This window comes from Triplophysa rosa, linkage group LG12, assembly GCF_024868665.1.
Source record: "Triplophysa rosa linkage group LG12, Trosa_1v2, whole genome shotgun sequence".
Taxonomy (NCBI): Eukaryota; Metazoa; Chordata; class Actinopteri; order Cypriniformes; family Nemacheilidae; genus Triplophysa; species Triplophysa rosa.
The window spans coordinates 1,542,495-1,568,766 of record NC_079901.1 but is presented as its reverse complement, the minus strand read 5'-3'; the positions used below and the strand labels follow the sequence as shown (position 1 = coordinate 1,568,766).

Below are 26,272 nucleotides of genomic sequence, written 5' to 3'. Positions count from 1 at the left end.
AGAAAGAACTACAAACAAGTCTGGGGAAACGTTACAGAGTATTTCAACGCATAGTGTGCACACAGAAGTGACATGAGACCAGAGGTGGACAGTAGTGAAAGTCGCGGTACAAAGGTGCTCAAGCGTGGAACAGATCGTGCAGTGTCGTCGCTAAACAGAATTGTCTACTACGTCATTATGCGCATGCGTGAACGGATCGTGCAGGCATCCCGGATCGTGTACCGACAGTCCCCTTTGCGATTCATTGCTGCATGGCATTAGGCCTACTTAACTTGCCGTGTTTCGATCTGAGGTCAGTAGTATTGTCAAAGACGGTTTTTATTAAAAGCTGCTAATATTAGTTAACTTTAAATCGACTCGTTTTGTATTAGTATGGGTCTATATATAGGCTAATATATCTATCTATATAATCTAAATGAGGAATAATCCCTTCAATGGTGTTTACAGAACACAATAAGGAACATAATATGCATTTCTGCCTAGACTATCTGCACTTACATGAAGAAAGAACTACAAACAAGTCTGGGGAAACGTTACAGAGTATTTCAACGCATAGTGTGCACACAGAAGTGACATGAGACCAGAGGTGGACAGTAGTGAAAGTCGCGGTACAAAGGTGCTCAAGCGTGGAACAGATCGTGCAGTGTCGTCGCTAAACAGAATTATCTACTACGTCATTATGCGCATGCGCGGACGGATCGTGCAGGCATCCCGGATCGTGTACCGACACAGGCTTTAGCTACTTTCCATTGAAAAGAGTTGGCAACACCGCCACCAACACAATTACAGAAGAAGTAGTGTTGTTGTTGTTCGCGTGTGCTCCAACGGACTTTGCGCGTGCAGTAGGAGGACTGTCTGTTTCCCGCCGCGAGAGATGAGGTCACAGGTAAGTTAACAAGAAGAATCAAGTTTATTCACTATGTTTGAAATGTTTCTTGTCTTAATGTATGTATATTATGGCTGGCGTGCTGAAGTTGAAACAGACATGGTAAAGTTTGCTAAATTAATTTAGGCTGTTAATTTAGCAATATGAAAGTCGCAAGCTATAAACAGTTTCACTGTGTCAGTGTCATTTAAAAGAGCGTTGTAGAAGGCCATTAAAAGTAAAGTCAACTTTCAGTGCTGATTTAGCTTAATGGTGGTGGTCTGTCTGTGTCATATCCTTGAAAGGGAATTAAAATGTTTTGTGGGCAGTTGGCAGCCAAATGATAATATGCAAAGTATTGCAAAGGTATATTTTTGAAATGCTTGCCCATAATGTTAAGGTTACTATATTTTGGTTTTTCTGTGATATTGTAATGTTTGTTTGATAAAAGTGCATTCTGGTATATTCTTATGTCGTGTAAATTGTCATTATGGTGTGAGCTTTATCACCAATTAAAAAGACACCACCTTCTGCAATGCCACACTGTTTCAGATCTTTTTTTAAAATCAGTTTAGTAATACATTAAAAAGCTTATGTGGATCTTCATGATGTAATTCTACATGGCAATCACTGCATGTTTAAGTAAATGAGTGAGTGACTAAGAAACACTACTAGATCCACAGTGACTTGCCACATAAGAAAAAAAAGATGATATCAGTTTCTGTGCTGCTACCCCTGTGTGAGCTATGGTCTCAGTCTGGCCACCCCTATGAAAATTGTCTGGCTCCGTCACTGCCTTAATGTATATAATTTTTTCCCCATGGGGAATTTCCTCAAACTGAAAAAAAAACAATGAGTCAAGGTGACAGCGAGATCTTTGCTGGCCATTTTATTGATGTTTCTTTACAGTGGAACAAATGATAATATAAACCAGCACTTAAAAGCAAAATAAAAAACGAAACAAAAGAAAATTTATTAAGTGTACTACATGCTAGATCTCAACCTAAGTCAACCATGCTTGCTTGGAAAAATTAACTCGTAATAAAAACATACAACTAAAATAAAATTAATGACTTACAATATACTTCACCATTAACTTCATTTTAATGTACCTTCCATGGGTTTTCTTCCATGCACACAATTCTAACAATGTCTATAATAGATATAAAAAAGGAAAATTAAGACTTTTAGGCGCATAAAATGCCATAAAGCAGTATTCCACTCGTACAAAGCACCTAACAAGTAAAAAAAATTCCTTATGGTGAATCCTTTTGAAAACAAATGCTGGAACTCGGGAGAGCATTGTGAATTTCTGTACAACTCAAAGGGATGAGAGATCATCCACAGCTAAACAAACACAGAGTGCCAAGACAGACCAGAACAGAAGTCCAATGACTCACATAAAAAAAAGAATTACAATGTTCTTAAAATAAATATCTCACATCTACTAAAAATAAATAATGGTCTTAACACTTCACTATGGCGAGCGCAAAATGAAAGTAGAAGTGGATGAAAGTGATTCATTAAAGCACTACAGTTGGGAGACAAAACCTTCTGCTGTTACCTTGAGGTAGATAACGCCTTTACAAACCTACAGTTAACGCTTTCCATGCTGGCATTGTGTTTCAGGAAGATTACACTATGAACAAAATGCCTAAAGGCATTGCTTTGAACAGAAACGAGATGGAAAATTTTAATAAATAAAAAGCCTCAAGTCATGTACGATAGAGAAGGCAAAGATGCACTGCTTGTGTGTCTCCTATTGGCTGTCAGTCAGAAGGTCACATTACTGTAAGTTAGTGCATTATACCACACTCGTTGTCTCAATTGATTTGCCTACATCTAATACACCATCTAATTCTGTTTAACAGTCTTTCCCTATCATCAACCTACAGTACACTGTGTGCAAATGTCATGCCATTAGTTTGTTTTATTATTTTTCTATCAGAGTCAGAGAAAGTGAAAATCAGAGGGTTTTCATGTTTGGGAAGTGAACACAGTCCAGCACTTTTAAATAAACTTGCAAACTGAATTCATATATGATTCTGATAAAAAAAAGGCTTCCTTAAAAAGTAAAAAGATATGAAATGATTCAAGTACAGAAATACACAACTCTATAAAAATAAGCTGGACTCTGCTTGAATGGGTGGAGTTTAATTTTAATTCAAATGCTTGAGAATGCTGCTGTAGGTTTTGTGGGCGATTTGAGGGGAGAGCTTAACAGCAGAGGGCGTCAGCGAGGCCTGGATGGATTTCAGAGGAATGTCGCCTGCTCCCTCGAAGCCCGGAATGGCCAGAGAATCTAGCTGCAAGTTGAGGACGATGCTGTTGCCGCAAGATATGAAGTCATCCTCTGGGACGGGCGCTTCGACGGTGCCGGACTGAACATCGGACTCCGCCTCCTCACGTTTGCTGAAGAGCCGGTCCAGGTAACTACTCTGGCAGTCGCTGTTCTCCTTCTGGAGCTGCTCATCTTTGCGGACGTCCCAGCAGGCCTCGTCGATCAGGCTGCTCTCGTCCACGCCACCCGTGTCACTGTCCCAAGGACAAGGCGCCCAGACGCCGAGCTGGGCCAGGTTAACCAGACACTTCTCTTCTTTCTCCTGACTGATGGACTTGGACATGGAACCGGCGGGGACGCGGGTGTCCAGCTGAGAAACCGAGGTGTTCAGCTCGTTCAGCAGGTCCACGTCACCGAGTTCCGGCTGCAGGCTGAGCTTGATGGTGCTGGCGATAAAGGAGTCGAAATCAAAGCCCTGGTTGTGGTTCTGGTGTTTCTCCTGCTCGCGGTCCTTCTCAGGCACGGCGTGGTTCTGAGTCGCCTCCCGCAGCGCCATCTGGGCCTTCACCAGACCATTCTTCTCGCACTTGCTCTTGCCCTTCTTGTCGATCTTCTCTTTGCTTTGTTGCTCCTTCCAGTTGGAGAGGTCGATGATGAGCTTCGGCTCGTAGTAGTGATTCACCTCGCTGTCCCTCCAGATCAGGTTATCCAGGTAGGAAGGGGACACGGCTTTGTAGTTGCAGGTGTAGCTGCATTCCTGGTCGCAGTACTTGTTCTCGTGGTGATCTTCCTGTTCCCACGAGAGCTCTGGCGGGAGGTCGAAGGTTGGGTCCTCCAAGAACTTCTCACACTCTCCATCCATGTATTTGCGTGGGTCGACCTGGACCTCCTCCTCGTCTGTCACATCAGACATGGCCCGAGGATCCCGCTGTACATCTTCGGGCTCGTGGGTGCTGTGCAGGTGCCAGTCTTGATCAGAGAACTGACTGTCATGATACCTGCGGTAAGAAGAGAAGAGACAACATCAGAAAGCGTCCCTTGACACACCTTTCCCACTGTCTCTTTATACGTCCTGTTTGCTAAAGGTCCGTCAAAGGGTCCATTTACCCTACAGTGTTTTCAACCAAAAATGTTTTATGCATATTAGCTGTTCGTTTACATGTCTTTTGAAGACTGCTTTCAAAATGCCTTTATTGTTTCCGTCCAAACTGTGATAACGCTGGCACCATGCCCATGCGTTTCACGTGTTCAGACATGCACAAGTGTAGCCAAAACAACAATGTGGTCAGATTTATGTTTTTGGGGAGTTTTACAGCACCTTAGAACAGGTATATTAAAACAGGTATAAATGCACCTCTCCCAGTTGCAGATGTGACTGTGGCTCTCGTCCATGAGTAAGATGTCATCCACCTCATCCTCGATGTGAAAGGGATGCGAGGACACTGGTTCATCCAGAGGAAAGGAGTAATCGCTCATGTAAGGGTGAGCCAGGGCCTCTTCTGCAGTGAGCCGGTCAACGGGGTTAAAGGTCAAGATCTTCTCCAGGAAATCCAAGGCTGAAACGAAATAATAAAAACAGAAAGAAGTGTCATTTAGACTGCTACACACCTTTCCCTTTGCTCATTTTTAAGTTCTGCTACTCTCAATGCCAAATCACAGTTCTGAATAAAGAATGTTGCGGTTAAGTAAAAAAAAACAAGGTTTTCTGCTAATTCTGTCAACAGGCTTGAAAACTGACCCTCAGGACTGACACCAGGCAGTAACTTGGCAAGTGGAGTGTGTGGTTCTGACATGTCACTCTTGATAAAGACAGGTATGACGTTTTGTAGTTCCAATCTGTCTTCTTCATGGACAACAGGAATGGATTCCAGAATCAACTGCATCTGTTCCAGCTCGTGAGCTCCTGTAAACGCAGACGGGGACACAAACACATTCAGTTCAGAAAAACTGTTTCACAGTGAAAAAAAATACTGCCAATACTTGCCACCCTAAACAGTAGTACCTTGAAGATCTATTTTAGTGTGCATGATTATTTTTGGGCTATAGGAGGGGAGACCATCAACTAATAACAAACCACAGGATTGCCACACCTTTGTATATTTACTTGGCTCACAGACACTTGTCTATTCTAATCCATTTCAATTGTAATTTAACATTAAATATTAGCTGTTAACCCCTAAGATTATAATTAATGAGCCTTGTCTGTTGGTCATGCAAAAATTTCTAAATGATCATCCCCAACGGACACACAAAAAAAACATGTCCACCAGATTTCAGCAGCTGACAACAGCCAATCTGAAAGGCCTACCATTACAAAAAATAGGGCTGCCACTGACTAAAGATTTTAAAGTCGACTAGTAGTCGTTTATTTATGCCATTAGTCTACTATTTGCATGTTTAAGATATTAATTTAAATATTTCAATATACATTGGAGAATGGGGACATCAGATGATGGTTTAAGCTTCATGGATGGGAAAGATATTTTAAGTAACTGTTCTTTATTACAAAGATATACAAAACAATTATAATGAGCCTTTAACATATAAATTAAGTGCTCAAGCGTCCACATAACTTTGGGCAGTGTATCTGCGGATTGCATTATGATTATACAGTGCCCTCCACTAATATTGGCACCCTTGGTAAATATGAGCAAAGGCAGCCGTAAAAATAAATGCATTGTTTTAATGGATTAAGCCGCATTCAGCATTTTGGAATGTTGCAGGAGCCCAAGTTTGTCCGCATTGTCGGGAAAACTGAGCTCTGTGTCCAGCACACAATGAAGGTGATGCAGCTGCCTTTAGAAAGATGCGCACTGTTGGCTTAGACATGGAAGGGATGCCACGCATGTGCTTAGCAGATATGGCAAACAAAGGACTGGATTCCTAATTTTTAGCCACCAGGTTACTCTTATGGCGCTTTTCCACTGCATAGTACTGCACGGTACAGCTCACTTTTGGGGGATTTTCCACTGGTTATAGTATCTAGTACCTGATACTTTTTTTAGTACCACCTCGGTTGAGGTTCAAAGCTTACTGTACCGATACCAAAATGTGACGTGTTTACACACAGATCACTGATTGGACAGAAAGAATCATTACCAGCATCACTGGATTTGCAACACATGAATCCGTATTTTAATATATAATATTGGCATTTCGTGATCTGCTTCGTGACAGTAAAATAGAGATTGAGACCCTTAACGCAGAGCTAAATGCTACATTAGCTTACCCTCGTGCGCCGTCGAGCAAACCAAATGATCGTTGTCTGCTCTTTGCTGTAAGATTTCCCAAACTCTATGGTATTTTACCAGTATTTCGTTTTGCTGCCATCCGCCATCGATATGCTGCATTACTCCTGTGTTTATCGCGTTCAAAATGATGCTACGGCAGTAGAGGCGGCGCAACCATGACGATAAGTTTATAATCTCAACCCAATTTTAAGCGGTACTAAACTGCTGTGGAAAAGCAAAGTGAGCTGAAGTGAAATAAGCAGTACCGAGCAGTCGTACTAAACCTGACGGTATCATGCAGTGGAAAGCGCCATTACACCCTTGGACAAATAAACATTTTTAACTCTTCAACACTTATAATAGCATGCCTTTATCCAAGTTAACGGTAATGTTAGAGCGAACAGCTATGTAATGTGACTAACGCTGTGCATATGCGTTTGAAATAATAAGCTGTGACAATCGACTAATTATTTTTTTGAATGCATGTCTTCTATTTGAATAACGAATAGTCGACTTTAAGAGGGCAGCCCTACAAAAAATAGACATATTTATAGATAAAAATAAATGACCTCCACTACCAGAATAGTCGTGCAAGTTTAGATAAGAGACCAAAATACTGTGGTTGAACAGATGAGTGAGACAATAAACTATTTTATGCACATAATACTTAAATACCTGCAAAGAGTGTTCTTCCAGTCAACATCTCAGCAAAGATGCATCCAGCAGCCCACATGTCAATGGCTTTGGTGTAGTTATTTGGGGAGAGAAGCAGACGAGGAGAACGATACCATTTAGTGACTAGACCCTCAGAGAGATGCCCCTAAAAAAGTGACACAACCAATGTCATTATGAACTTGCAACAGTTTACATGAAATCACAGCTCTATGATAGATTACTAAATCACAAAATGATTTTTTGACATAACATTTGCATGGGCACTTTACATTGATTTATGTTCCATCTATAGGAGATCAGGTACCACATGTCCTATATAAAACACCTGAGATTTTCTGAGAAAATCAAGGCCAGCACCAGCGCCTGGTCCATTTTCTTATGTCTACCAAAACCAGACAAGTTTTACGCTGTGAAGTGTTATCACAACATCCATAGCACGCGATGAAGCATTCAAATAATTTCTAGCGATATATGCAGCACTCCACTGGGCAATTTTGGAGATGTGTGAGAGTACCCATTTTTCTGCGGTGCAATCAGCTTTCATCTGTCTACAGAACGTTCATTAATGACTGTGAATGAGTATATGCATGCTGTAAGCAGTGACAGTGAGCCCTGACCTGTACCTTATATTAACCCAAGCAGAGCTTGACAATAAGAACTGCCCGGTGGCCTGGGGCTAGCATGAGAGATCCTCGGGACACTCGAGTACTGCCAGTCATTTTGACAGGAGCAGTTTAATATTATACATGAATAAATATAAATATGTATTTTTTATAACATATACAACATTATATTTACAAATATGAAACAAACTGTGTGTTAATCTCATTTGAACTGTGCCTTGCCTTAAAAATGAAAGTAAAAAGGTTTTCCTTGCAGAAGGTCTGCATTCGCTAATAAATGCTGATAAAATATTTCAAATCAATATTTCATGTTCAGTAACAAGCGGGATCACGTACATACAGATGGATGTTGTCTGCTTTGCGTCGGGTCCCGATCACACTGTCAGTTTAGGGTTGTGCCGATAAGACGATTGTATCATGTATTGACGATAGTCAGACATTTTGGCGATAGCGTATTCCTTTGACGATAGTTGGCTTGTTTGCCAATGAATGTTGCAAATGAATATTACAAACGCGCACTGCGCATCTCCTCACCTAAGGGAGCTTGTAATGTGCGCGGCTATGGGATTTGTCCACGCTAGAGAGTTTGTGATGTAATGTGCAGGGTAGGGATGTAACGATTCACCGTGAGCCGGTTGAAAATCGGTTGTAATGAGCAACGATTCAAATCGGTTGAGGCTTGAACTGAATCGCGATACATTTTTTGAACAGCAGGGGCCGCTATTTTCACTGCAAATCTAAACGTGGATGCTGATATTTCTTAAATGCAAAAAAATCCAAGAAAAGCACATACAGTATTAGTTTGTTTATATTAAAGAGACTTTTTCTATTATTAATTTGTTATAAAATTGCAGTTTAGTTTTGTTATTTGAAAGTTGTTCATTTCTAATTTGTTTCAACTCATTTTTTCAAAATAAATCGTGAGTAAATCGTGACTAAATCGCATCGTGAGATCAGAATCGTGACTCGCATTGCATCGTGAGCTGAGTGAATCGTTACATCCCTAGTGCAGGGTCCAAGTTTTCACTCGCGAGAGAGCTTGTAATGCTCGCATCTCAGGCTTTTCCTTGCAGGAAAGAGGTGGTTATGCACATGAGGGTTTAAAACCAGCGAGCAAGTTGTAGGTTAAGTAGTTAACGGTACACACTTATATCACACACTCTGATACAGTGAGGGAAATAATTATTTGATCCCCTGCTGATTTTGTAAGTTTGCCTACTTACCATAAAAATTATAGACCCTTCATTTCTTTGAAAGTATATTTTAAATTATAGAAACAGAACATAAACCACAAAATCCAGAAAAACACATTACTGTATATAAAAGTTATCAATTGATTTGCATTTCATTGAGTAATATAATTATTTATCCAAGAGCAAAACAAAACTTTGTACTTTGTGGAGAAACTAGGGCTGGGACGATATATCGTGCATTTCTTATGCTCAGTTTCTCAATGAATTACGGTTAAATTCCGCCACACCCGAAAGCCAGTCAGAAACTCCAAATACGGGCAGTAGAAGAAGTACAATTTACACACGTAGTTCCAGGAAATGCCAAAGGGCATATTTTATCGCTATTGTTCAAACCTTTCAGGTATTTTTATCATAATAAAGTATATTTATAATGATGATGGTTGACGAGTGTCGCTTTTTCAAATGCACGTTATAAACGACTCATATGCTTAATCTCGTAGTGATTTTAGATCCTGCTGAACAAAAGGCCGTAGTACACGGAAGAGCTGTGCATAAAAAACAGAATCGAAGCCTTGCGATTTCAGAATCGCCCTAGACATGTCTTATAAGTGTGAAGCGCGATATATATCGTCCCAGCCCTACGAGAAACCCTTGTTGGCAAGCACAGAGAGAAGACATTTCTTATAGTTGGTCACCAGGTTTGAACACGTGTCAGGGGACATTTTGGTCCACACCTCTCTTGGTTGTCGCTTGGCAACTTAAAGTTTTAGCCCCCTTTACAGATTTTCTATTGGACTGGGGTCTGGAGACTGGCTAGGACACTTAGGCCCGGTTTCACAGACAAAGCTTAGCTTAAGCCAAGACTATGCCTTATTTAATTTAGGATATTTAAGTCGTTTTTATTAAAATGCCTTCGATAAAAATATTACGGTGTGCATATTGAGACAAAACAATGACAATTACATATTTTAAGATATGTCAGGGCAATTTATTTTCAGTTGCGAGCTCAAACTTTCATTTTAGTCCGGGACTATTCTTATGCCTTGTCTGTGAAACCGGGCATTAATGTGCTTCTTCTTGAGCCAAAGATTTTACGGTACATGGGCCCGTCCCTCAGCCCCTCAATGCTGTGAAGTCATCTTGTACCCGTAGCAGAGAAAAAGCCCTAAAGCAGAATGTTTCCAACACTGTGCTTGACTGTAGAGATTGTGTTGTTGGGGTCATAGTCAGCATTTATCTCCCTCCAAAAACAAGAGTCAATTTTGCTCCCATCTGACCACAGCACTTTCTGAACCATTTTGATTTTCATTGGCAAACTTCAGAGGAGCCAGACAGGCCTTCTTGAGCAGGAGGACCTTGCGGGTGTAGCAGATCTATTGTGGCATAGTGTGTTACCAATGGTTTGCTTGGTAACTGTGGTCCCAACTGCCTTGAAATCATTAACAAGCTTCTTCCGTGTAGTTCTACGATGATCTTTACCCCATTGGGGAAATCTTGCAGGAAGCTCCAGACCAAGGGCAATTGATGGTTATTTTTGTATTTCTTTTATTTCTAAATAATCACACCAACAGTTGTCGTCTCCTCACCAAGCTTGTGTCTGGTGTTCTTGAAGCCCATTCCAGCTTTGTGCGGGTCTACAATCTTGTCCCTGACGTCATTTAATAGCTTTGGTCTTGCCTATGGTGGTGGAGAGGTTGAAATGGAAGATACAGATTCTGTTGGCAGGCATCTTTTATATACATAACAACATTAAGAGTACTTTCTTAAAGTGACAGGACCACATAACCAATCTGTGGAGCCAGAATTCTTGTTGGATGGTAGGGGATCAAATACTTATTTAACTCACTGAAATGCAAATAAATGTATAACCTTTTTTCCAGATTTTTTTGTTGATATTCTGTCTCTATCGGTTACAATAAACCTACCATTAAAATTAGAGACTGATCATTCATTTCTTTGTCAGTGGCCGAACATACAAATATGCTGATTGCGGTCATACATGTGTATTTTCTAGCTAGCCACATTTGCCTATAAAGTAAAGCTGCTTTTTTTGTGTGCACAAATCCGGCTTGTCATAGATAAATGCGTAAATTACCCCGCTCCTCGATACTATTGTGAATCGGCCATCTCACAGGCTGGCGATAGAACGTTCTGAATATCGCCCAATAACAACCAGCTTCCTGTACATTATCCCGCTTATTACGGCTACTTACCTCATAATTATTTAGCATGAAATATTGATTTAAAATATTTGATTAGCTTATTTCTTGATGTTCATAGTGTTTCTACGGCTAAATATTCCCATAGTCCAGTTTGAGGGTTATTTCTGTCCCTGCGCTCACTATGAGCCTTATTTGTCAAGTGCCTGAGCACTACATTTGATTCACTTCCAGAACCAACCATTTAAAAATCCTCTCTGGACTAACACACACCTTCAGAGGGTTTATTTTTACACCATCACACTCAGACGTCCACAACTTCAGTTCCTCTAAATCAGCATAGACGTTGAGAAGGAACAATTGTCACAGTCATAGCTTTTAAGTAAAAGGGTTAAGTAATGCAATGAGATAAGATTACGTTAAAGTAGATTAGAACCGTTCAGATCACATACCAGCTACAACTGTGAGAAAAAAGATAAGACCACTCCCTGTTCAAGACACTACCATCTTCACAGAGCATGAGCCAACTTCCCAGAAAAAGCTTTTCTTAGCAAACACCAACACACACGTTAAAGAACATCTCCAGATCGTGAGAACAAGTTTATTTCCAGACAGTTCTGTCGGCAGTGTTCACTGACTCTTGCATCGCACCGCTCAGGAAGTTTTCCCCTCCACAAGTGACTTGAGGTAACCCTCTTCTCACTTCTCCCCTTTCATTGAAACACAACCGTCTGCATGAAGAGAGTGAGAGCCAATATAACCAAACCAGTCTTGACATATTTTCAGCGACTCATTTGAATGTTAAATTAAATCCCTCTGTAGTGGCGTGAGGTGGCAGATGACTCGCACGGACGGTGAGAGGGGCTCTCAAACAACCACACACAGCTTTAACTGTCAGAAACACACACCAGTGGAAAAACCCAGTAGACAAAAACACAAAGCCAAAAGTGCTAGCCCTGCCAAAACTATTTCAGTTGTTTCATACAAGCAAGATGTAAAGAGACACAGCACTTTTCATTTGTAAGCTCTTCAGAGGCCACAAAAGTGGGTCAAATGTAAAATCTGTTGGGTGAGTCAGTTCAGACTGGGGCTTGTTGTGCTCATTGAGGGCAGATCGTCTGTAAAATAATGAGGTCAATGAGAGACACAGCTGAGGAGTCAAACATGCCAAAGTCTTGTGTGTGTGTGTGTGTGTTCACTAGGCTGGGAGAAATGATGGAATATTCCGTTACCTCTGAATAAAATGTCAACCGTAAGAGATTTTTCTATTCCGTGTATTCCGCGGAATGTAAATAAGTAGGCGTGGTTAACTCGGCACTCTCCAAGTTGGGAGATATGATGAAGAAACCTGTGAATTAATGCACCCATAAGAAAGTAACAAATCAAACACTCTTTTGACTTTCTTTGCAGTCTGTAGTTTTATGATTCCCTCCAGTCCGGCACGTTCTTTCTCACCCGCAGTGCTCGTGCAGGGGTGCGGGTGCAGGTATCTGTGTGTGCATATTAAAGAAGTCAGATTGTTTTGTAAAGCTGTTATTAGTTTTAATAAAGTTCAACTTTAGACGAGCCGAGGCAAAACTTGCGTTGAAACGCGCGATGATGCTCACAGCGCGAGCGCTTTGATGTGACGCGCCGCAAACCACCGTTTTGGGAGACGCGTGAGGAGTCACCAGAGACTCACAGTCCAAAGACAACTGCGAGAATAAACAAACCTAAAGACAGAGTCGCAACACAGTAACAGTGCGCATCTAATAGAGTGAAGAGCGATGAAGACCTGCAGTACAGACCCCATGAACACCACACCAGTCATATACTGTACTCTCATTGTTTCTGCATATATTCAGACTTCATTGTTATACTTGTTGTCTATCTTCCTACTGTATATATGATATAGCCAGAAGATAAATATAAATAAATCTCATTATCAGAACTTAAGTTGATATATTTAGTACATTTTCATAACTTGCCTACATTATAACTATGGTGAGCATTTAAATGAACAGTAATAAATAAATAACGTCAATCTAAGAAAAATGAGGTATAAGATATAGAATTATAATGGGTGATTGTATTAGGGCTGTGCAAAAATATTGATACATGTAACTATCGCAATATTTTTTTTTGGATAGTGATACATCTACTATCAATCTTTTTTTTGTAAATCATGTCATATACATACGGCCAAAAGTAAGTGGAAGCGAGCATGGTGAAAAATATAAGAACGCTTGGAGCTCTCAGAGCTGATGTGTGGGTGTGCTTTGGTTTTCAAAATAAGTAATGGAGTAATGAGTTATATAAAATAAAGCTGTTTGTAGCTTCACAAGTCATGACACAAGTCACTTGGCTAATGCAGTGCATTAGACGAAAAGTTTATTAAGAAAAGTAACAATGACATTTATTGTGCTTTCACGGATGTGACACCAGCGCATTGACAGCATGGATGAAGCAGAGGTTTTATACTGCCCATGTTCAGTGTTTTAACTGTAATGCACCACAACAGCCAAGTGACTTGCGTGACCCACCTTATTCCCCTGTGCTACCCACTTGAGGGGCACAATCCACAGTTTGAGAACCCAAATCTCTGATCTAAAGGTCCATGCATCGCACATCATGGCCACTCTGCAGAGGTAAGGGATGTTTTTACACTTATCCTCACAGAAAACCCCCGCTGGTGCACAGCATGTTGTATTTCTAGCTCTACTTTTTACATTTTATTTTTAAAGTATTGCAATATATCGCAAATGTGTATCGTATCGAAATACATAGCAATATATTGTATCGTGACCCATCTATCGTGATATGTATCGTATCGGGAGGCACTTGCCAATACACAGCCCTATGATTGTTACAGTGAAATAAAATTATTCATTCCGTGAAATAGATTTTTGGTCAATCCACCCGCCCCTAGTGTTCACACAACACATTAAATGTCTGCACATGCACACAGCTCAACCAGAGGAAACTGCCTTCACAAAAACAAACTTGACAGCTCCAGAGACGAGGCAGAACAAGTCTGAACCCAAAGACAGGGGTGAATACCAAACATTCCTCAGACAGGGTCGTATTTCTACATAAGAGCTCCTCGAAAAGCAAAGACCATCAAAACACAAGCAGTTGCCCTTCACAACACAAACCTTCTGAGAAAATGTGAACCCCTAAACCTAATTCTTATAGAAATACTATTTATTACTGTACCTTTTAAGTCCCCTTCTCTTAGTGTTGGGCGATATTCTCCATCTATAGTCAGATCATTCAATCGTCAATGAATGATCGTCAAATCACAACAAAATAATCAAAAACAACATAATTGTGGTCTCTACCTTTCAAAAACAATTAAAATAACTTCTTTTGTGTTTTATTGCATTTTTTGCTGAAAATCTCATTGTTGCAATGCGTCCAGTTTAGGGATTTAACGATTCACCGTGAGCCAGTTGAAAATCGATTATAATATGTGATGATTCAAGTTGGTTGAGACATTAAAATAATCGCAGTACATCGGGAGGCACTTGCCAATACACAGCCCTAGTTATTATTGTTTAAAAAATTATTATTATTTATTTTTTTCAAATTATGTTTCATGTGAAGATGTCATGAGAATCACCCTACTGTATATACTGTATATATAAAAAAAGTGTGCTATATTGAAGAATAGAATCAAAATATGAAATCTATTCTGGTCGACATGGTCTTTCATAGAGGTGGGCGGAATCTTGGCCAAAAATCTATTTCACGGAATGAATCATTTTATTTCACGGTAACAATCTCCCATTATAATTCTATATTTTATACCTCATTTTTCTTAGATTGATTTCCTTTATTTATTTATTACAGTTCATTTAAATGCTCACCATAGTTATAATGTGCAAGTTATGAAAATGTACTGAAGATATCAGATTAAGTTCTGTGTGACGAGGGAGGCGTGACGAGAGCCGCGGGAGGAGGAAGCGGGGCCGGTGGCGCGAGCGATAATGAGTGTCAGCTGGGCGCCACACCGGCCTCGTATCTCTCACGGAGGAGATCGGAAGCATAAAAGGACGAGCGACAGGAGGATACGGCGAGAGAGGACCGGGCCCGGACATGTTAAGTTTTGTTTATGTTTGTATGGCTACCGTGAGGTGGCTGCCGGCCTTTTTACTTCCGGATTATTGTTTGTTTATTTTTGATTAAAGTTTATTGTAAATGTTCGCCGGTTCCCGCCTCCTTCCTTCCCTTTTATTGAGTTTATTACATTCTGATAATGAGATTTATTTATATTTATCTTCTGGCTATATCATATATACAGTAGGAAGATAGACAACAAGTGTAACAATGAAGTCTGAATATATGCAGAAACAATGAGAGTACAGTATATGACTGGTGTGGTGTTCATGGGGTCTGTACTGCAGGTCTTCATCGCTCTTCACTCTCTATTAGATGCGCACTGTTAATGTGTTGCGACTCTGTCTTTAGGTTTGTTTAGTCTAACGCTCGTCTTTGCACTGCGAGTCTCTGGTGACTCCACACGCGTCTCCCAAAACGGGGGAAAGCGGCGCATCACGTCAAAGCGCTCATTTTGGCTTGCCTGAAGTTAAACATTTTTAAAACTATTAACAGCTTCACAAAGCAATTTGAGTTCTGAAATACGTTTTGAGAATGAGCTTTTTTATATGCTGCGAGAGAGAAAGCGCCGAACTGGAGTGCATCACAAAATTACAGACTGAAAGAAGGTCAAAACAATATTTGATACATTAATTTGTTATGGGTAGATTAATTCACTTGTTTTTTTCAGAATAATGTAATTAGCATTTAAAAACGGACATTTTGTCATTTTTGGACGTTTATACATTTTGTATAACTTTCTTAATTAAACACAACACCCGGCTGCTGAAAGTAAATGGGGCGGTCAGACTCTGAAATAAAGACAAAAGTGGCACTAAGAGTAGGGCTGTGACGGTGGCAGTTTTTTACTACTGCGGTGGTAATGGACAAATCAACCGCGGTGGTTGGGAAATATATATTATTTATATAAATAAATTTATATTATTATATTTGCGTGTAGCAACCACATGACGAGTGGAAGAGAAATATAGACCTTATTTAAATACTTGAAATTGTTAAATAGTTAAATACTTGAAATTGAAATAAGATATCTGAAATAAATGAGGATGAAACATCCGTCCATGTTTAATGCGCAAATCCATCCGTGAAACGGCACACTACAGCATATAAAACATTTAAATAAACATCAGTAAATAATGAAAACTTAAATTATATAAGAAAGCTAAATATCAAATAAAAAAGCTCTTGTTGCAGTGACAACTTCAGTCAGTCGCGTATTAACCCTTACAGTCCTTGACAATTCCATTTGAAACAAACTGTTTAAACCTACCTTGGCTTTCCTATTCAGATTGCCATAACTAACATGTTGACATTGTCCAGATTAAAATGTTTACAGCTGCAATAAATGCACGTTCAGAAGAGCGCAAACAAATTGATGTCTCTCCGCAACCGCGGCAAAACCTGCGCACGCTCCGACGCCAAGCAAGCGGGTCATAGCCAGTTTTGATTTTATGTAACTGTTAATTTTACAACAAGATCCATTGCAGAACCCGCAGAATAACCTGGGTTTTGCCGGGCAGGCCTGCGCTCGAATGTGCCAACGGAAACGTATGCCAGTAATTTCTGTGTTAATGTAAAATATTTTAAATGAAACCATCTACAACTGAAAGGGTACAAATAGCAATCCTGATCGCAACTATCATTTTTATTACACTTATATTTGTCACAGTGACGTGAACTACCGCCGGTGGCAGCTCACCACCGTCATGGCACTTTACCACCGCGGTGGTGCGGTTGTCACGGGCACCGTCAAAGCCCTAACTAAGAGTACTCTATTAAACTAATGCACTTTGTGTGAGAAACAAGCAAAAGTTATGAAGGGTGAATTTTCTCTTCAAAAATCATTAAGATGTAAAGTAAGTTTAGTAATTGTGAAAGCAGACACAGTAAAGTTAAGATGGTGAACATAAACCCAGAGACAATATGCTGATGCCACCAACAGAGGTTGCGCTAGACTTTTTCCATTGTCCGTCATTTTGAAGGACAGGCTAGTAAAAAATCCATCAGAATCTATTTCTACCCGTCATGAAGGTGATATTACGTGCTAATTAGCATGTTTATGACGTCATCTCGACGTACATGCGTTCCTTGAACTTACTGTATTTTAATATCCAATAAAGCCAAAGTCGTTTACATATTTAATAGCACTTGGTCAACTTTGGTTGTAGTTAATGAAACAGAGACTTCACCGTCACAAAGTCTCTCAAAATCCTGTGGGAAACACTGCGGTAGCATAATGGTTCATATAGCAGAAGCTTGACAAAAAGAATACGCAATGATCCCGAAGACCCAATCAGTGAGCGAATGTGGGCAGCCACACCTTCGTTTTCAATAGTGTCTGTTTTCGTCTGTCTATACTAATACACAACCCCCGGAATTTTCAAAATAATACAGGAAGTTTCCAATAGTTTCCATTTTGGAAGGTTGAAAACTCTGGAGTAGTGTGGATGCCAAGTTTAACTATAGTACGTATAGTTACGTTTTAAGATGCATAAATTTTGCTAATGTAAAAACCACCTCAAACACAAACCATTTCACCATGCATCTACACATAAAAACCTGCTTAAGCTGGTCAGTAAAAACAAGCACAGAGCAGTTTGACAACAAGTTTGGTAATGCGGTTTGCAAACACAGGCATCCCTGTTACTTTAGCTAGAGTTATGGGTTAGTGATTTTGAACGCCTAAAGGTTTTAAACTTAAGAGCATTCTTGATTTCAAAACAACTAGCCAATCAGACCTAAAAAAAAATCTTTGTTCTCAAACTGTAAGTTGCCATTAGTCTGAAGAGATAAGCGGACCAGATAATTGCACTCAGTAAATACAAGGCTTGAGCTTGATATCATCCCTCCAGCTCCCTGTAGAAAAAAACCCAGACAACGGTATGAGTGGGGGGGGACGACAGCTATTCATAGACCTGCTGTGCCTCTCTCTCTCCACAAGAAGGTGACTGAGTACATCCGTGAGAGAAGATCTGGCTTGCATAAGGATCATGTGAGCCAACAGAGGAGAACCAAAGACAAGTTTAAGACACGTGTACACTTGGATAAAGCCCCAAACCCCCACATCAGCCAGTGGAGTTGACACCAACACAACCAAATAAATAACTGAGAACATTTTCACAGAAATCCTATTCTAGAAAGCACATTCAGAATCTGAATAACTATCAGACTCAAAATCTTCCAAACCAGTCCCACAGCTGCAACAAAGTAGCGTATGTGGAAAACACGCTGGAAGTCAACGTACAGGAAAGGTTTGAAAAGAAACAGGAAACATGACTAGGACATTCTTGTATACAAACACACTTAAAGGGATAGTTCACCCCAAAATTAAAATTCTGTCATCATTTACTCACCCTCATGTAATTTCATACCTGTATAAATTACTTTGTTCTGATGAACACAGAGAATGATATTTGGAAGAATGTTAGTAATTTTCAGTTCCAGGACATCATTGACTACCATAGTAGGAAGAATTAAGTGGTAGTCAAAGGTGCCCCAGAACTGTTGTTTTCCTAAATTCTTCACATGTCATTTTATGTTCAATAGAACAAAAAAAATACAATATTTGTATTCGTACTATAGTCGTGGACGATGTCCCAGAACTGAAAATTGCTGACATTCTTCCAAATATCTTTGTGTTCATCAGAACAAAGAAAATTATACAGGTTTGGAACAACCTGAGGGTGAGTAAGTGATGACAGAATTTTCATTTCTGATTTCATTTGGGTGAAGTATCCCTTTAATGAGCAAATGCAATAAAGACCTATTGATAGCACATCATCCGGATAGCTTTTAATGACAAGAAAAACAGCTTCAAAACACTGAAATAAGTAACTGAGGAAAATAAATACCTTATGGGAATAGTGGGGATCCATGATTCTGGCGAGCCCAAAGTCCCCGATTTTCAATACCAAGTCCTCGGTGTTGACAAAGAGGTTGGCGGGCTTCAGGTCGCGGTGAAGCACATTTGCCGAGTGGATGTATTTGAGTCCACGCAGCAGCTGGTACATGAAGAGGCGAGCGTGATCTTCAGACAGCAAGCCCTGTTCGAGTACTTTACAGAGGTCAGTCTCCATGTACTCCTGAGCAATGTAGACGGAGCTGACCTCTGTCAGGGAGCTCACGTCCTCCGTCAGGTGCCGGCCACTGGGCCCCAGCGTTTCAAACACCTTCACGATGTTGTCGTGGTCGAGTCTACGGATGATCTTGATCTCACGGAGCGCATGTTTGACGCTCTGAGGGTCAGTCAGGACGATCTTTTTCACAGCGACCCTCTTGTCGCAATCAGTGTCGACGGCAGAAAACACAAGGCTGTTACCCCCGTACCCCAGCGGCTTCAAGTCCATGTAGCGTGGGCCCAGGTCGAAGCCGTGAATGTTCATAAGGCTTTCGAATTTCTCTGCCATTTTTACACCTAGAAGAGCAGCTCTGTGCAGATCTTATAACGGAAAGTGATATGCAGAGCTTGATCGCACCTACTGCAGCTAGTTGAGAAATGTTATGAAAAGAAAAGGCCCAAGGACTGCAGCGTCCCCGACCGGTTGTCACAGCAAACTCTGAGAGGTGTTGGGAGCCGATTCAGATGCGTCACTGCAATATGATGACATCATCAAAATACAGTTAGCAGATTTTTACGAACTTTGCAGAAGGTCTTCCTCTTTAGTTCAATGGCGTAAAAGGAATGAATTTGGAGGCCAATCAAAAAATCTTGGAACACAACCGAAAAACTCACTACCTATAAAACCATTGTCACAGTGCGAAAATTTTCAGTGTATGACCGGCCCTGAGCAGCAACATTACACAACGGCCAAAAAGTACTTTTTCTTGTTCTAAGCACCTGATGCAGGGGAAACTGAAGGGACAGTCGATCTCAGTGAGATGTTTACTTCTCAATGATCAGGCGGCTCCAGCTCACCGCAGTCACAATCAAAACTATCCTCCATTTTACACTGGGGTTCCCTGAAACACAGCAGAAAAACAAACCATTAGCAATGTACCATATACTGGACTTCCATTCATTACAAACTCACATCTCTATGTCTACCGAACAAACAACAGTGTGTAACAGTAGTGTGTCGATACTGAATACTGACGTCAGGTAAATATGGATACAGCAGTTTAGCCATGAGGCCTATTCACACCAAGAACAATAACTTTATTAATATCCACACCAACGGATTATAACGTTTTGTTTGTGAGCAGTGGTTTTACCTTTAAAAAGTCAAATGGATTTGATTTGTCAATGTTTTATTGATCAATTGCTGAAAATATAGCTCTGAAAGTGATCACAACAATATTTTTTTCTGTGGTGTATTCAATTCTGCTATTCTATTATACTTAGAATTACTTTTTTTCATGTTTATAGTTATCATCCTTGGCATGCACAGACCTTTACCATACTCGATTAAGTTCTGAACTTTCTGAATGAGCGGCTTTGGTAAAGGCTTAGGCAATGTTTCCCGTGTGTCTGTGGGGGTGTGTTACGGCTCATGTACTCGATCTCTAAGGTCACCATATCTGATGTCATGGGTTCCCGTTGCTTTTACCCAGACCGAAAAAAACACACCACGCTGATGGTAAGGTGCGAATAATATAATAAGGCCTTGTGTCTAAACACACATGTGGTTATGACTGGATGGAGGTTATAGGTGATTCAGCCACGTTGCAGCAGTGTGTGAGGGAAATGATAGTTTCCCACTGACAGCCATTTTTGTTAACTAAAGGTGGAAACCAACAAATACTAAATCAATTACACAGTGGCACTGAAACAACACCTAAGGGTGATATTTAACCATGTAAAGGAGATATTGGTAGTGTATGTGTGTGTTAAATAAACACTAAATGATTCTGTTAAGGACCCCAACATACATAAACTTTACTAAACGCATGACTTAACTTACAAACAAACTTACTGACTATACTTCACAATAAGAAAACGAATAAAAAAATAAACTACTAACATTCAAAAATAACAGCATGGATGAACTAATAATTCAGTCGATAGGATCAGATGAACGAGTAAATACACAACAATGATGTAAAGTAATAAGTTGTGTAGTGGTAGTTGTTGTTATATGTAGTAGTTCTGTAAAGTTTACAGTCGATCAGGATGCGTTTCTATGATTTCGTGTCAGTTTCTGTCCTCCATTTTACTCTTAAGCTAACGTTACATGCTAAAGCTAAACCCGAGCCGGTAAACGCTGGCTCACACTAAAGCACTTTTTCAACAAAACACCAACGAATATACAATGAATAACGGAAAAATAAGAAAGACATTACATATACGACAGTATAACATTGACGTTCAAACAAAACAAATATAATCCATGGTTTATGTCAACACCAACTCGCCAGATTAAAACCAAACAGAAAACCTGTTAAATAACCCATTTAAAAGTGAAACACACGTGTACATATCTGACACTTATGTTTCTAATAAAAATAAAACGGTATTTTAATTGTTAACGGGTGAAAATTGGCGTTTTTCAGGCGCTTCTCTAGAGTCACCGGAACAAAGAAGCTTATTATGCTGTGGCTGATCCTCGCGCCACCCTTCACTGTTACCGAGACCTCTTCAACATTTTAGAATAAAGAAATTCAACCCATTTACACCTTGGACACGTCAAGTAATAAAGCTAAAAATATGAACTTACTCTTCTCGCGTCTGTCATGTATGCTTTATTCCTAACCGCTTTGGTGAGGTAAATGAGCGCACCAGCACTCTCCTTCGTACGGACTGCTGTGTGTGAGTGACGCGCGGCGCCAGTGTTAAAGGCAATGCGTATTATTGACCGCAGATGCGCGTGCGCACTGCGCGCTTCTATTTCAGTCAAGACTATCGTTATTAGGCTGCGCTCCTCCCCTCATATTTATGGGTAACCACACCAAACTTTCAAATTCACCTAAAATCACTCCACTGGTCCATGACAGTGGCACTAGTAGGAACGTGGCGCACGATACTATTACATTGGTAAACATTACATAAAACTTCTAAATAAATTAATAATTAAATCACGACCTCATTTCAATTCTTGTTACATAATTTAATTGATGAGTTTTTACATGTTTTTTCTCTCTCATTATTTTAGGAACCTAAAATAAGTCCTCCATAACAGTCAGTAGGCTACATGATGTACTTCAGGTTAAACGCACATCGCAGTTCAATCCTAGGAGGCAGTGTGTCAGCAAAGATGAGAGATCTCTGTGTCATCGTGTTACGTTTAAACCCTAAACTGGTGTTTAATGGCAGTCTAATTCCTGATGCTGACTTAAATGACATCAGAGATCAGGCTCGTTCGCTCGGTTGAGTCTTGTAACGTCCTGTGGTTGTAAATGTATGAGTTGTTGCTGGCGATATTGAATCCGCCGGTAGGGGCAGAGTATTTCAGATCTCAATGTTCCCATCATTCAAGATTTATTGCCATGACGTTAATAAACTGCTTTAATACTTTTGATAGTACGGTGATGTAATTACTTGAATATACTGAATTGGGTTATATTATGCATTTTATGAGTGTAATAAATGAATGTATGTACTTTTAAAACATTTTTTTCCTTTTATTTATTTATTTTTATTATTTTACATGACATCACTTGTCACCTGAAATCCCCGTCTTGGGCATTTTTAAACGGTAAGATATTGTATTAATCTTTGAATATAAATGAGAATCTTCCTGTAAATGTACGGATGACATAGACTGTACGTTGTGATCCAGCTGTACTTACTGCAGTTTTGTTGATCGATCGCTCAATGTTCCCTCCGTGTTTCGTCTCGCTTTTTTTCCAGAATAATCTTAACTGTTATATCCGAGTGTCTTCATGTGGAAATAAGCAGAGGACTGTAGATTGCACCACTGCATAATGATGCTGCATCATTACCGCAGACGAGCCGTCTCAACGCCATCCAATGTCCACAATTCACCCTCTCTGACGGATTCGATAACAGAAACGTCTAACACATTAGGCAAAGTGAAGCGACATGTGCTGGAACAGAATGTTTAGGACACGACTGCATGTTCTGCTCAGTGCTGCTGAATGAGAGGATGCGGCGGAGCTTCAGCATCACACAGCATCAGCAGCGCGCTCATGTGAATTCCCATGTGCTCGTCTCTGCCGCACTACGACTGCGCTTTAGAGTAACACTCAAACCACAGTATGGCCATGTGTCTGCCCTGCATATCTTATCATTCACTCGCTCTTAATAAATAAATCAAGCCATTAATAAAAAGGTTTGGGCTTTTTAAGGTCGGCCTTTATTAAGGGCTTTGATGCATAAAACCCAATATAAAGTTCATTCGTTACATTGCGTTATGGCGTAACACTTATTTTAATGATTGTATATTAAAAATGATATGCATGTTTTTGCTTTGTTTCATTTTTAACATCAAAGAAGTTATGGCAAAATAACGATGACTGTGGATATCAAGCTAAAAATTAGGCTATTAAAAAGAAGTCATTATTCTCTATACTGATGCCTTGAAAATTGTTCTTTTGAACACCAAGATCACCAAATGCAGTCTGAAAATTCTGGCAGGTGACAACTTGGTTTATTTGAGTGAGTGTATGTTCGACCCACTATAGAATACATTTGTCAGACTGTAGATCATTCTGTCACAATTTATTCATACAAGTATACTTTGAGATGTTGCCATATCAGTAAGATGTTGTGTAACTCAGAGCCATATAGCGTTACTCCTTATTAACATTTTATGATAGAAGAGTTTCACACAGCCCCCAAACGTCTTAAAGGTCAGTCGCTCGAGGAGCCCAAAACAAGTCACACAACATGCACAAACACACAGATAAACACGAGCAGGTGGTGTACGTGATAATGGGGACTTTACATCTACCTGCAGTGTGCAGAAGGAGGACAGAGGGTGTTGGGTAACACTTCAGGTGTGTCATTCCCTTGCATATGTCAAACATTCTGGTTTATAGCCCTGTCTCTGTCATCAGACCGTCTTAAACAAACAGGTGCTCATAACACACTTTCACAACTCAGTAGTTATCTTTTATAAAATGGATGTCCTTTCTCAGAAATTAGATTTTCCTGGCTTCTCTTTTATAGATAAGCTACATGCTGCCACTTTTTCTTACGACCATATAAAGCATTTCCTTTTAAAGGTGATGGCAACCATGTTAATGCTCATATTGACCAAAAACTCAAGTAATAGGCTTCAGAATGTAAAATTGTGCTGTCTTTTGCGGAAACAAACACTTAGATGAACTTTTGAGAGACATCATACAGACGTTCATAAATGCTCCTGAAAATAAGCAATTCTGGGACTTCAACTTTGTTTCAGCCTCTTTGAAACACTTACAAACCATTTAACAGGGTTTTTTTGTGCGAAGCAGGTCTTCCGAATTAATATGTCTCCCTGAAGCCATCAAGATTACGTACATGATGGAAGGCAGTCTACGGTCCTTGGATCACCTCTGACTTGACATCAAACCTGCAGTCTTTGTTCCAGCCCAGATCGTAAAGCAATAGGTTACCACCGCCCAGCACTGATTATATAACCGTTAGATGAGTGACAGCTCCGTCCTAAAGACAGAGACTTCATATTACCGGCATCGCTGAGAAATGACTGATCGAGACATTAAAGCCGTGCAGGAATGTTCCATAATCTAGGTTTTACATAATCCAGTGAGCCATTTATTACGGTCCATTGAGCCTCCTACACCCTGTCACGACTCACTGGGAGCCATGTGTACCACGCGCTGTGTACTGTCTATGAATACAACCTCCAGAGTCTTATTAGGAAGGCAGCACTCTTCACATGCTTAGTACATCATATAATTACATTTTGGACCTATAAAGAGTAAAAATGTTCAGATGTTCAGAAGCTCAGGCTGCGTAAAGTGTACCTGCAATGGGGTTTTTTAGACTGAGCCATCCCAGGACCTTCCTATCATAGTCACCTCTTAAATTCTGAAGCACCCTGTTCCTGGGACATTTCCCAACCTGTCATCATAAATCGTCCCGAGCACGAGCAGTCTGAGTGTCTATGTTATATGTTCCCAAAGAGACAGGCACATAAGGAGAAATGTTCCTACAAGTCAGTGTGTGTGGTCTTATATGAGTCACCTCATCAGTGTCCTTCCACCAAGGGTCACAAGTTAAGCTGCAATGTTCTGCAAGTCAATACAAGTAGAAAACACTGAACTTACCCGAGCTGAATTCATCAAACAACCGCTGGAAACACATTTTTATGTCAGTAATCCATACAAGTGTGTCAAAGAAGTAAGATAGTATCCAGCACAGAGGTGTTAAAGGCAGTCCAATAGACACCAACAGAAAGTGTCCAGAGCGGTTGTGGCGTGAAGTGTTTCTGGACTCAGGCTCCATAGTGAGCTGTTATAGGCTGGGAGAGAAAGGGGCGGAGTTTCTTCTGTGTATGGTTCTGTTAGTCAATGCCAATACTAGTCAAATTACAGACTAGTCCAGACTCTCTCTCTTCACTCTCCCTTCATCTTTCTCTTAGTCCTAATTCTTTTAGCCATTATTTCTTTCATCTATATACCTGTGTGTTTAGTGCAGATGAACTTTGTAAGCTATGGATCTGGAAAATACAAGTCAAAGTAGCATACAGATAGCACACAGATCCAAAGTTTTGAAACTTTCATTCTTTTAATATAAATTGAATGATATTGATAAATAAATTATTAAGTTTACACACAGAAATATGTTTCATTAACTGCAGTTTTTGTGGTAGTTGCCCAGGGACATCCACAACTGCAGTATAACTAAAGACTACAAACAGTTTTTTGATACCCCCAGCCTTACAAACACCAGTTATAATTAGGTATGGCAATACATATCAAAGTGCCATGGTATTACCACTTGAAACCATTACTTTACTACAGTGTCACTACAGTAGTGTTTTGCTCCAGCAGCAGAAGAACTGTTTTGTTGTGCTATGTCTCCGGAAAGATAAATGACTTAACCGTTTTACACGTTTGGATGTTTACCGGAGAGTGTGATAAAGTTTCAGGTCATGTGTGATGGGGTCATTGTGTGCAGATCTCTCTCGCTCTAATCTCCCTCTCTCTTTCTCTCCATTCTGCTCATGCTGAGAATGTTGCATGCATGTGTGTTTTGGGTGTCCATGAGACCAACATTTCCACCAGCATATGCCTCTAACAGGG

The 26,272-nt window shown here is 40.2% G+C and overlaps 1 protein-coding gene across 3 annotated transcripts; it reads right to left on the bottom strand.

Moving 5' to 3' along the window:
* Positions 1 to 1,714: 1,714 nt before the first annotated feature.
* Positions 1,715 to 25,429, bottom strand: mapk6 (mitogen-activated protein kinase 6). Of its 3 annotated transcripts, none has more exons than XM_057347975.1 (6): positions 25,295 to 25,429; positions 18,976 to 20,083; positions 7,052 to 7,196; positions 4,885 to 5,049; positions 4,501 to 4,702; positions 1,715 to 4,144 (listed from the first exon to the last, which is right to left on the bottom strand). In XM_057347975.1, exons 2-6 carry the CDS (start codon positions 19,528 to 19,530, stop codon positions 3,025 to 3,027), a joined length of 2,187 nt encoding a protein of 728 aa, XP_057203958.1. In that variant the 5' UTR covers positions 19,531 to 20,083; positions 25,295 to 25,429; the 3' UTR covers positions 1,715 to 3,024. The 3 variants fall into 3 exon arrangements, with proteins under 3 accessions (XP_057203958.1, XP_057203956.1, XP_057203957.1); XM_057347973.1 differs by lacking the exon at positions 25,295 to 25,429 and adding an exon at positions 22,850 to 23,215; XM_057347974.1 differs by lacking the exon at positions 25,295 to 25,429 and adding an exon at positions 21,778 to 21,889.
* Positions 25,430 to 26,272: the final 843 nt, after the last annotated feature.